The sequence below is a fragment of the Lepus europaeus genome, chromosome 3, assembly GCF_033115175.1.
Source record: "Lepus europaeus isolate LE1 chromosome 3, mLepTim1.pri, whole genome shotgun sequence".
NCBI classification, from domain to species: domain Eukaryota; kingdom Metazoa; phylum Chordata; class Mammalia; order Lagomorpha; family Leporidae; genus Lepus; species Lepus europaeus.
In genome coordinates this window covers 34,120,227-34,131,604 of record NC_084829.1, presented here as the reverse complement: position 1 = coordinate 34,131,604, position 11,378 = coordinate 34,120,227, and the positions used below count along the sequence as shown (strand labels likewise).

At 53.0% G+C, this 11,378-nt stretch overlaps 1 protein-coding gene across 2 annotated transcripts; it reads right to left on the bottom strand.

Moving 5' to 3' along the window:
* Positions 1-974: 974 nt before the first annotated feature.
* Positions 975-9,190, bottom strand: LOC133756838 (RLA class II histocompatibility antigen, DP beta chain). 2 transcript variants are annotated; one of them, XM_062187438.1, is made up of 5 exons: positions 9,063-9,190; positions 6,804-7,061; positions 3,938-4,219; positions 2,439-2,549; positions 975-1,518 (listed from the first exon to the last, which is right to left on the bottom strand). In XM_062187438.1, the coding sequence occupies exons 1-5, from the start codon at positions 9,151-9,153 to the stop codon at positions 1,511-1,513; spliced, it is 750 nt and encodes a 249-aa protein (XP_062043422.1). In that variant the 5' UTR covers positions 9,154-9,190; the 3' UTR covers positions 975-1,510. The 2 variants fall into 2 exon arrangements, with proteins under 2 accessions (XP_062043422.1, XP_062043421.1); XM_062187437.1 differs by lacking the exon at positions 975-1,518 and adding an exon at positions 2,106-2,144.
* Between the last annotated feature and the right edge of the window lie 2,188 nt (positions 9,191-11,378).

The window sequence follows — 11,378 nt, the reverse complement described above, 5'->3', positions numbered from 1 at the left end:
GGCCCCAATAAATCTTTTAAGAAAGAAGACATTTCAAGAAGGAGGGGCTAGCTGATTGTGCTAGATGTTCACAAGGCACCAGACAGGACGAGCGTGCCCATGTTGCTGATCTTCTGTGAAGTTCTTGCAGCCCCAGCTTCGTGCACTGTGCCTGGCTCCTGCTTCCTGCAACCTCCAGCGCCTCATGGCTGGGCCTCAGTGTTCCCGGAGGCTCACAACACGTGAACAGATGGGGAGCTGGGGAGGGAGGAGAGCCACCTCCCCTTGACTTCTCAGTGATCTTTCTCCAGGGCAGCAACACCACCTGCAGCACCAGCATCCCATATGGGCGCCGGTTCGAGTCCCTGCTGCTGCACTTCCGATCCAGCTCCCTGCTAATGCTCTGGGTCTGAGGACTTCCTCTTGATTTTAACCCTTTGTAGAATTCTCATGAGCTCTTTCCATCTGTGAATGGCTGGATTCTAATCCAACTGATCTTTTTTTAAGAAACATTTATTTAATTTATTTGAAAGACAATTACAGAGAGAGGTAGAGACAGAGAGAGAGAGGTCTTCCATCCGCTGTTTTACTCTCCAGATGGCTGCAACAGCCGGAGCTGTGCTGATCCAAAGCCAGGAGCCAGAAGCTTCTTCCAGGTCTCCCAGGTGGGTGCAGGGTCTCAAGGACTTGGGCCATCTTCTTCTGCTTGGGCCATCTTCTTCTGCTTTCCCAGCCAAGTTTGGGTTGACAGAGTGCTACCTGTATTCGCGTCAGTGTCTCAAAAAGGGGCTGCATTCCCCACCATATGAATCCCTAGGACGGGTGGTCTGGATGGGCGATGAATACAGATCGGAAGGATGAGCCTGCGTCTTCTATTTGAAGCATTCAACAGGCTAACCCACATTTGGTTAAGGAGAATTTATGAAGGCAAAGAAAATGCTCAAAGTTTATTAGATTACATTTGTAATGTTTAATTCTGATCCTCATTTAATTTCTTTCCTTTTTAAAAATGTATTTATTTATTTGAAAGTCAGAGTTACACAGACAGAGCAGAGGCAGAGGCAGAGACAGCAAGAGAAATCTTCCCTCCGTTGATTCACTCTCCCGATGGCCGCAATGGCTGGAGCTGCGCCAATCTGAAACCAGGAACCAGGAGCTTCTTCCGGGTCTCCCAGGTGGGTGCAGGGGCCCAAGGGCTTGGGCCATCTTCTACTGCTTTCCGAGGCCACAACAGAGAGCTGGATTGCAAGTGCAGCAGCCGGGGCTCAAAACAGCGCCCATAAGGGATGCTGGCACTGCAGGCAGAGGCTTTATGTGCTACACCACAGTCCCGGCCTTGATCCTCATTTAATTTCTTAGTGGTGATGGTAAGACATACTTTTACTAATTTAAACATCAAACCAGTGCCATGTGAATGGGCGCCTTATAACCCAGATCGGAGGGAGAGGGGGAGGGGAGGGCGAGGGCGAAGGTCAGCCATTGGGAGTGAGAAAGAGCACAAAGCTTGTCCCCAAACAGTCTTCAGGTCCGATCAGGGCCCTGTGGGGGTAAAGAGAAGGTTATCCTAGGGTGCCAACTGTTCTTCCTCTAGGTCCCAAGAGCGCAAAGTGAGAGGCTCAGCCTTCGCCTGATAAGACGGTTTACCTAGGGGCTGGCGCTGTGGTTAAGCCACCGCCTGCTACACTGGCATCCCATACTAGAGTGCCAGTTTGAGGCTCGGCTCTGTGCTCTGTTTCCGATGCAGCTCCCTGCTAGTGCACCTGTGAAGGCAGTGGAAGGGCCCTGCCGTCCACATGGGAGGCCAGGATGGAGTTCTAGCTCCTGGCTTCAGCCTGGCTCAGCCCCGGCCACTGCAGCCACTTGGATGGAAGATCTCTCTCTCTCTTTGTCTGTCTGTCTGTCTCTCCCTGTCACTGTGTCTCATAAATAAATAAATCTTTAAAAAAGCCAGTTTCTGTCGGCTTCCTCCGTGCTCCTTCCCCGCAGACACCCAAGGCCCGAGGTTGGACATGTTTGATCTGTGCTGGACAGAGCGCTCTCTGTATTTGCTTTGGTCTCTCAACAAGGGGATGCAAGTTCAGGCCCCCGTGCAGTGCAGCAGCTGCGCCCTCTGCAGCTCAGCCCCTCATGGAAAGCAAGGCAGGAATGTTACCTGCCTTGCTGAACTGAAAAGAAAGAGGGAAAGGAAGGCATTCAGCCATCAGAGCCACCTCCAACAGACCCCGTCCCACCCATTTCCCACTGCCTGTCATCACCGGGAGCCCTGCACGACTCCAGGTGGTGGCAGACCCCGAGATCGGGTTCCGCTTAGACCCCAGCCTAGGGACCCCCCCCCCCCCACAGGCTGCCATTGCTCCCCGCAGCCTGACCCCAGTAGGCACTGTCTGGTGTTACTTATGGAAGACGGGCAGGGAGGCCCGGGGACAAGCAAGTCTCAGTCCCCTGGCATGCATACTTACCTTTCTTGCTCCTCCTGTGCATGAAGACGCCCACTGCCAGGGAGACGAGCCCCAGCACTAAGCCCCCGACGCCAGCAAGCATCTTGCTCCGGGCGGAATCAGACTGTGCCTCTGCAGGAGCAGAGTCCAGGGTCAGTTGTGGCTGCACTCTGCTCAGGTCCTGCCTGATGGACACTGAGGGACACGCCTTGGGGAAGGTGCACATTTAGAAAGGACCTCCATGGGCAAGCATGTGGTACAGTGATTAAGAATGCACAGGGACAGGGCCGGCACTGTGGCACACTAGGTTAATCCTTCGCCTGCAGCGCCAGCATCCCACATGGATGCCAGGTTCTAGTTCCGGTTGCTCCTCTCCCAGTCCAGCTCTCTGCTGTGGCCCAGGAGGGCAGTGGAGGATGGCCCAAGTGCTTGGGCCCTGCACCCGCATGGGAGACCAGGAGGAAGCACCTGGCTCCTGGGTTCAGATCGGCGCAGCACCAGCCGTAGTGGCCATTTGGGGGGGTGACAAATGGAAGGAAGACCCTTCTGTCTGTCTCTCTCTCTCTCTCACTGTCTAACTCTATCTGTCAAATAAATAAATAAATAAAAATGCACAGGGGCTGGCGCTGTGGCACAGTGGGTTAAAGCCCTGGCCTGTGGCGCCGGCAACCCATATGGACATTGGTTTGAGTCCCTGCTGCTCCACTTCTGATCCAGCTCTCTGCTGTGGCCTGGAAAAGCAGTACAAGATGGCCCAGGTCCTTGGGCCCCTGAACCCGTGTGGGAGACCCGGAAGAAGCTCCTGGCTCCTGGCTTCAGATCAGCTCAGCTCTGGCTGTTGGCAGCCATTTGGGGAGTAAACCAGTGGATGGAAGACTCTCTCTCTCTGGTTCTACCTCTCTCTGTAACTGTTTTTCAAATAAATAAAATAAATCTTAAAAAGAGAAAAAACACATCCTGGGTGGCGACAGAGATGGCTTAGCTGCTTGGGTCCCTGCCACCCACATGGGAGACAATGGCTGAGTTCCTGGCTCCTGGATTTTCAGCCTGGCCCAGGGGGCATTTTCAGGCATTTGGGGGGAGTGAGCCAGTGAATGGGAGATCTTGGTTTCTCGATCTCTTCTTTTACAATAATAATAATAATAATAATAATAATGATAATGAAAGAAAAGACTTTTTAGAAAAAAATTAAAAGGATCTCCAAGTTCTGGAGCTTAGGTTGGTGACTGCAACAAAGGGACAAATGCAGAACAGGCTAAAAGCTGAAGACAGAGAAGAGTTCCCGTGTGTGAGGGCAATGTAGGAAACGCCCGATTCCTGGGATTCTCTGACAAAGGGAAGAATCCGAATCCGCAGGATCCCCCAAGGCCAGGGACAGGCAGGTCTCCAAGGTCCCCAGCTCAGAAGCAGCCTCAGGGTCTTGTGCAGGAAAACATGGGGCTGGATACAGCCCGAGTGCATGCGCACATCCCAAGATGGGTGGGCCCCCGCTCTCGAGAATGTCCTGGAAAGTCACTCACTCCACTCCACAGTGACGGGACTGTCCAGGCTTGGGTGCTCCACGTGGCAGGTGTAGACGTCTCCCTGGTGGGGGGTCATTTCCAGCATCACCAGGATCTGGAAGGTCCAGTCTCCATTATGGATTGGGTGGGTGGACACGACCCCGGCTGTTTCCTCCTGTCCATTCAGGAACCATCGGACTTGAATGTGGCCTGGATAGAAATCTGTCACATGGCAGACGAGCAGGTTGTGGTGCTGCAGGGGCCCCTTCTTGGATGGGGAGACGCTCACTCGGGGCTGGGCTGGGAGTGGGGGACAGAAAAGGAATGCCAGTCGGGAGTGTTACTTCTTAGACCTTTTCACTAGGAGGTGTCTTCTAGGTGTTTACAATGTGTCACAATCAGGCAGGTGGAGAAGGGGTAAGTGGAAGAGACAGAACTAGATCCTCAGATGGACCACACATGGCCTGAGTTGCATCCTAAAACCCCGGAGGGGGTGAGACAAGGGCAGCACCTTGTGGCACGTGTAGAGGAAATTCTCACTCTAAGCCATCAATGATTTTTTTGACCAAGAGTTTTTCCTGCACCTGTGAAACTCTCTTCTCTGCCATCTTGATGTAAAGGATGCAGAATTCACTCAAATAGCATTTTTACCTTACTAGATACAAGCAACAGCATCTTCCTGGTCTATCAAGCTAATGGTTTTATATCCTAAAAATTACATAGAGCAAAGTTGACAATGACTTCTTTGTAAAACAATCTACCTACGTTACGGCCTCACCCATCTACAAAAATCCACAATTTTCATGTGTACAGTAATAACCCCAAACCTGCTGGATTGGTAGGGATTTCAGTCAATTTCCCAATATGTCTTCCAGGGTTGTTTAATCAGGTGCATCCTGCCCCTCTGTGTGCTGTGCCTTCCTCTCCGAGCAAGTTCCCCTGCTGCTGCCCACTTCCCGCGGCCTCCCCACACCTGCTGCAGTAACTCTGCCGGCAGTAGTAGCAGGGGGGCCGGAAAGGGTCCACGTGTTTCTAGAGAAAAGCCTATTTAGAGGAATTTCCCACACCGGAGCGCCTCAATAACTTGGCCCTCTCATTCCCAGCGAATACAAGAGCGTGGAGATGGAACCGAGTGTGGTAAAGGCTTATTTCTCAGCGATGTCTCCCTTAGTGACTTGGTCTCGTGCCCAGACTTGTCCGTACTGCCGGCCTCTTCCACTTGACGTGATTTGCTTTTAAGGGACACGCCTTTTCCTTCAACAACTTCTATAAATTCACCTCTCATCAGCAGTTTTCTGTCAATTGTGAATCAGGTTAAATTTCTCTCCCTTATGGCTCCTGGGCCTCAAGCAAATCAGGGGAAGTAGCCGGATGTCTGTCTTAAGACCCCAGAGGTTCCATGGTAAGGAACCTTCCTGCAGTCCACGACGGACAGCCAAGGGGTGCTGGTGCTGTCTGGGGACCCGGAGGTCTCATTTCTGACCCAGCTCAAAACAGGCTTCCCAGGGGCAGAGGACTTCTGCGCATTCTGAGGCAAGCTTGTTGAATGCCCGCAAGACAAGCTAGAATTCTGCTTAGGATTCACACCGGACTTCCCACGGCTCTCCTCTCCCTCTCCTCTGTAACTCAGGCCCTAATCACGATTCCCTGGGCCATCGCAGCCCTGTCTTACTCCACTGCTCTGAGTCCAGCCCCTTTCCTTTCACATTTCACGCCTTCTGCAATCACAGCGCTGACCTTGTCTTTTGCTACCAAACCAAACCAAAGAACCAAGACCCTCTGGTGCGGTGACATTTCGCTGATCCTGTGGTGATCACTAGGGAGCTAGCTGATGGCAAGCATGCGTTCCAGAGCGCACCGCCTACTGAGAGTGCATCTCTGGGCAGCAACTCTGGGATCCCTGCTTTAAAGACGGTCTTCCTGGGATTCTTAGCAGAGCTAGCTCCGGCCCCTCTGGCCTGTAAGATCAACCCCAGCTCCTGAGGCAGCTCCTGAGCAGCCTGTGCTGAGGGCTGCCCTGAGCTCCTCCTAGATGGTCCCTGACCGCCGACTCCACTGTATCAGCTGATGGGGAGAGGCTCTGAAGTCCTCCGGGCTCTGCACATGCCTCCCCGTCTCTTCCCTTCCCGCTCAGACTCCCTGAAAGAACAGTACGGTTCAGCTCCTATTCTCCCTACCAGCAAGGGGGCACCCAAGCCAAACCAACGGCCCCTGCACCAAGAGCTTCACTCAGCCCTATCCCACCCCCTCTTCCCAGCCTACCAGTCTGGCTTCTGCTTCTGCCTTTGGCCCTCCGCCTCTCCCAAGCTTCCCGGGGTTTCCCAGTCCACACTCCCGAAGTGTCCTGTTTCCCCAAGTGCCCGTGCCAGTGTCGCCTGTGCTGTTCAGGTCGCCCTCTCCGCTCAGCTTCTCTGGGCCTCTTGCCAGTTCTCCCTCACTGCTCTTATCTCTAGGCCTCCCGCTGGAGCTACAGAAGTCGGCCTTGTTCCACGGGATCCCTCCTTTGTGCTCGTCCCACTGCACCCCCGCGACCTGGGTCCTAGGTGAGCTAGCGTAGCCCAGATGCCCGGCCGCTCCACACCCTCCATCGCACCTGTCCCTGGTGCCCCCAGCATCCAAGCCCGACTCTCAGCAAAGCCGCTTCCCTGCGAGCCTCGCCTCCCGCCTGCGAGCCGTCCAGGCGCCCGGTCCCTGTCCCCGCCCCCAGTATGCTGCAGGGCGGGACGCGCAATGCTGCGGCTTCTCTCCCGGCGCCGCCATCCTCCTGCATTCCCGCACAGCCTCGGTCAGGTCCTCGCCCTCGCTCTCACGCACCGGCTCCCATCCCCGCCCAGCCGCAATCGCGAAGGGCCCTTCCCGCCCCGACCCAGGGCCGCAGCCTCACCTTGGAGCAGCACGGGGAGACCCTGGACCAACTCGTAGTTGTGTCTGCACACCCTGTCCACCTCGGCCCGCGCCTGCTGCAGGTATTCCCGGTTGCAGAACTCGGCGTCCGGTCGGCCGAGCTCGCTGACGGCGCGGAACTCCCCGACGTCGCTGTCGAAGCGCACGAACTCCTCCCTGTTGTAGGCGAACCTGTCCAGCAAGCGCTGCGTCCCGTTGGAGGCGTAGCATTCGAAGCGTCTCTGCCACAGGTAGTTCTCTGCGGGGGGTGGGGGGGGGAGGGGGGGCTGCGCGGCTGGGCCGGGATCGCCCGCACCCCGGCGACCCCGCACCGGGCGAACTCAGCTCCGGCGCAGGGCCTGAAGCCCCGGGCGCCCACGGCCACGGCGCCACGTTGTGGGCCGTGCGTGCGCTCCTGGGGCTGCGCAGCCCCGCACCCCTCCCTCACACGCAGGCGCCGACCGCCTCTGCGGCTTGCCTGGCTTGTACCCGTGAAGCTGAGAGGACTCAGCGCGTGCAGGGTGACCAGTCTAAGCGAATTCATCTCTCATTCAGAACAATGTTTAATAACAGTGTGTAATAACTTTTGGCTACAGTGTGACATTTCAATACATGGATCATCAGATCAGGGTAACTGCATAGTCATCACCTCAAACACTGATCATTTCTTTGTGTCGGGAGTGTTCAAAATCTTACTAGCTATTTTGAAATGTTATTGTTGTCAGGGCTGGCGCTGTGGCATAGTGGGTAAAGCCGCCACCTGCAGTGCCAACATCCCATGTGGGTGCCAGTTCTAGTCCCGGCTGCTCCACTTCTGCTCCAGCTCTCTGCTATGGCCTGGGAAAGCAATGGAAGATGGCCCAAGTCCTTGGGCCCCTGCACCCACATGGGAGACCCGGAAGAAGCTCCTGGCTCCTGGCTTCGGATTGGGGCAGCTCTGGCCTTTTTGGCCATCTATGGAGTGAACCAGCAGATGGAAGATAGCTCTCTCTCTCTCTCTCTCTCTCTCTCTGCCTCTGCGTCTCTGTAACCCTGCCTTTCATATGAATAAATAAACAAATAAATAAAAAGAAATGTTATTGTCAGCCAGAGTTATCCTAATATTAGATATTATTTCTGTTATCTAACTATACCCCTATATCTGCAGACAAAAAAAAAAAAGTTGCAAGAAGATATAATGGAGGCAAGATGGTATTTAAAAAAAAATGTAACAGGTTTGGGCTCAAATCCCCACACTACAACATATTACTATGTGATTCTGGGTAAGAAATAGCCTTGTAAGTCTCCATTCATGAAAGGTAAAGTATGAAATACATCGGTTGAAGAACTGCTGTGACAACAGAGTAAGTTAACATCTGTGAACTCTACCACATTGCATCTGGCTCTGCTTAACACATGTTTGGTCCCTGCTGCTTTTCAGGGTGGCTTGTCTTAGTAATTGCAAAATTCTAAACAATCTCACAGCAGGGCGGGACCACTGCAGCCCAGGGGCTACTAGGAAATCTTGAAGGGAAGTGCCCTGTGGACCAGACCTCCATGACTGAAACACTTCTGATGCTTATGGGCTGACTGTGTTCCCACCTCTGCTTTCCTGTAGTGATTTTACTTGGAGTATGAAAAAGAAGAGAAAGTCACAAAGACCCAGGTGCCCAGACAGCTTCTGCAAGAGCCCAGTGGGTGTGGCAGGGACAACTTGGCACTGTGGCTGAAAGCTCCCGGGCATGGGCACGGTGAGGGGGGATCTCAGCCAGGAAACGTGCATTTTTAAAAGTGTAGTAGGCTAAGCCTCTGCCTGTGGTGCCCGCATTCCATATGGGCGCTGGTTCAAGTCCCGACTGCTCCTTTTCCAACCCAGCTCCCTGATAATGGGCCTGGGAAAGCAGTGGAAGATGGCCCAAGTGGTTGGGGCCCTGCACCTTTGTGGGAGACTAGGAAGAAGCTCCTAGCTCCTGGGTTTGGACTGGCACAGCTCCGGCTGTTGTGGCCAACTGGAGAGTGAACCAGCGGATGAAAGACTCCTCTCTCTGTAACTCCACCTCCCAAATAAATAAATCTTTTTTTAAAAAAAAAAAAGGAGTCAGAAAGATGCAGCATCCAGAGTGTGGTTTCTCTGAGCCCCATCTCCAGCCTCAAGTCTCGCTGGCTAGGGGTCGTCTCAACCAAGCTTTCCCCTGGGCAGCTCTAAGCCTAAGGCTAGAAGGAAAGACGTCTAGGAACTGTCCCCTGCGTCAGACCCCGCACAATAGCGCTCGGCTCTCACCTGGAGTGGCCCTGCCCAGGGCCACAGGGTGGAGCAGCACCGCCAGTAACACCGCCAGCGCCGCTGTCTTCAGGGACCTGCAGGGCCTCATGGAGCTGCAGAAGGATGGCAAGGTGCAGAAAGCAGCCGTCAAGGAACGAGGGACTCAGCGGAGTGCCCCTCGGAGACGGTGAACCAAAGTCCCTCCCCACGATCTGGGATTGGTCAGACTCCGACAAAAGAACCAATGGGCACCGAGCTTGACGTGAGTCATCACTCGCTGGGCAGACCTTGGGCCCAGAGATGATCCATGAGAGACCGGGCTACTCACGGTTTGCTTCGGCTCTCGGTTACAGATATACAGTTGGCCCATCTACGGGGATTATCATACCTCCCTCCGGGCCGCCCCTCACTCATCCACAGGACGCGGTCGGGGTAGAGCAGGTTTTCTCTCTTCTTAAGATTTATTTATTTGAGGGACCGGCTCCGTGGCACAGTAGGTTAATCCTCTGCCTGCAGCGCCAGCATCCCATATGGGCGCCGGTTCTAGTCCTGGCTGCCCTCTTCCAATCCAGCTCTCTGCTATGGTCTGCGAAAGCAGTACAACCGTTGTGCCCATCTGGAGAGTGAACCAATGGAGGGAAGACCTTTCTCTCTGTCTCTACCTCTCACTGTCTGTAACTCTACCTCTCAAATAAATAAATAAATAAAATCTTCCATCTGCTAGTTCACTCCCCAGCTGGTCGCAACGGCTGGAGCTGCGCCTGTCCGAAGCCAGGAGCCAGGAGCTTCTTTCAGGTCTCCCACACTTGTGCAGGGGCGCAAGCACTTAGGCCATCTCCTGCTGCTTTCCCAGGCCATACCAGAGAGCTGGATTGGAAGTGGAGCAGCCGGGACTTGAACCAATGCCAATATGGGATGCTGGCCCTGCAGGCGGCGGCTTTACCTGCTACACCACAGCACTGGCCCCTATATAGTATTGAGGAGACAAAGATCTCTGAAATAGCTTTGATAAGTAAAGTCCACAAAGAATAAAAATAGATCAGTAAATGAGAAAGAAAATGAAGAAAAATTCAACTAAATATCTTACCTCCTTCAAAACATCTGATTTTGGTGTATTTATAGTGACTATCTCTTCTAAGCTTTCAAATCACATTATTGTCTATTTTACAAGCTTGTAAATGTCCTGTTGGACTACAGATTCTAATAAAGAAAATGTCAAACAGGCATTATTTCCTTACAAAGATATTAAAACATAAACAAAATGCTAGCATCTAAAATGCAAGAGACAAAATTACATAACATAAGAAGTCTATTAAGAATGAAGTCTATGGCTGGCGCCGTGGCTCAACAGGCTAATCCTCCGCCTAGTGGCGCCTGCACACCGGGTTCTAGTCCCGGTCGGGGTGCCGGATTCTGTCCCGGTTGCCCCTCTTCCAGGCCAGCTCTCTGCTATGGCCCGGGGTGCAGTGGAGGATGGCCCAAGTGCTTGGGCCCTGCACCAATAAGCACCTGGCTCCTGCCTTCGGATCAGCTCGGTGCGCCGGCCACGGCAGCCATTGGAGGGTGAACCAATGGCAAAGGAAGACCTTTCTCTCTGTCTCTCTCTCTCTCTCACTGTCCACTCTGCTTGTCAAAAAAAAAAAAAAAAAAAAAAAGAATGAAGGCCAGGCCTGCACCGTGGCTCACTAGGCTAATCCTCCACCTGCAGTGCCGGTAATCTGGGTTCTAGTCCTGGTTGGGGTGCTGGTTCTGTCTGGGTTGCTCCTCTTCCAGTCCAGCTCTCTGCTGTGGCCAAAAAAAAAAAAAGGAATGAGGGCCAAATAAGGATGTACTTTTCTCTGAAGGGAGGAGAGAATTTCCCCTTTGCTTATGGCATTGTCTAAATACTGACATGGACGCAAGAGGCAGCTCATGTCAAGAGCCTTGGGTGATCACTGACATCATACTTCAAGTGTTAATTGTTAAATTAACAGCAGGAGTCACTGTGCACCAACTTCCCATGCAGGACCTCTGTCCTCAAAGAGTTGTACTATGAGATTTAACTGTAAAACTTGCTCTCAAACAGTTTTTATACTTTGTGTGTGCAGGTGTGCAAATAGTTGTAATCTTTACTTAGTATGGAGTTGGTCTTCTGTGTATAAAGTTAGTTGAAAACAAATCTTAATGGAGAAGGGACTGGGAATGGGAGAGGGAGGAGGAGGTGGGGAGGGAGCTGGGAGGAAGGTGGGTATGGTAGGAAAATCACTAAATTCCTAAAGATGTACTCATGAAATTTATATTAATTAAATAAAAAGTTTAAAAAAAAGAATGAAGACTGGTGCTGTGGTATAATAG

Coding starts and splice junctions, on each gene's coding strand:
- LOC133756838 (XM_062187437.1), bottom strand. CDS start 9,153: ATGAGGCCCTGCAGGTCCCTGAAGACAGCGGCGCTGGCGGTGTTACTG. Junction 7,062..9,062: donor CCTGGGCAGGGCCACTCCAG/GTGAGAGCCGAG, acceptor CACCCCCCGCAG/AGAACTACCTGTGGCAGAGA. Junction 2,550..3,937: donor TCCCGTCACTGTGGAGTGGA/GTGAGTGACTTT, acceptor CTGCTCCTGCAG/AGGCACAGTCTGATTCCGCC.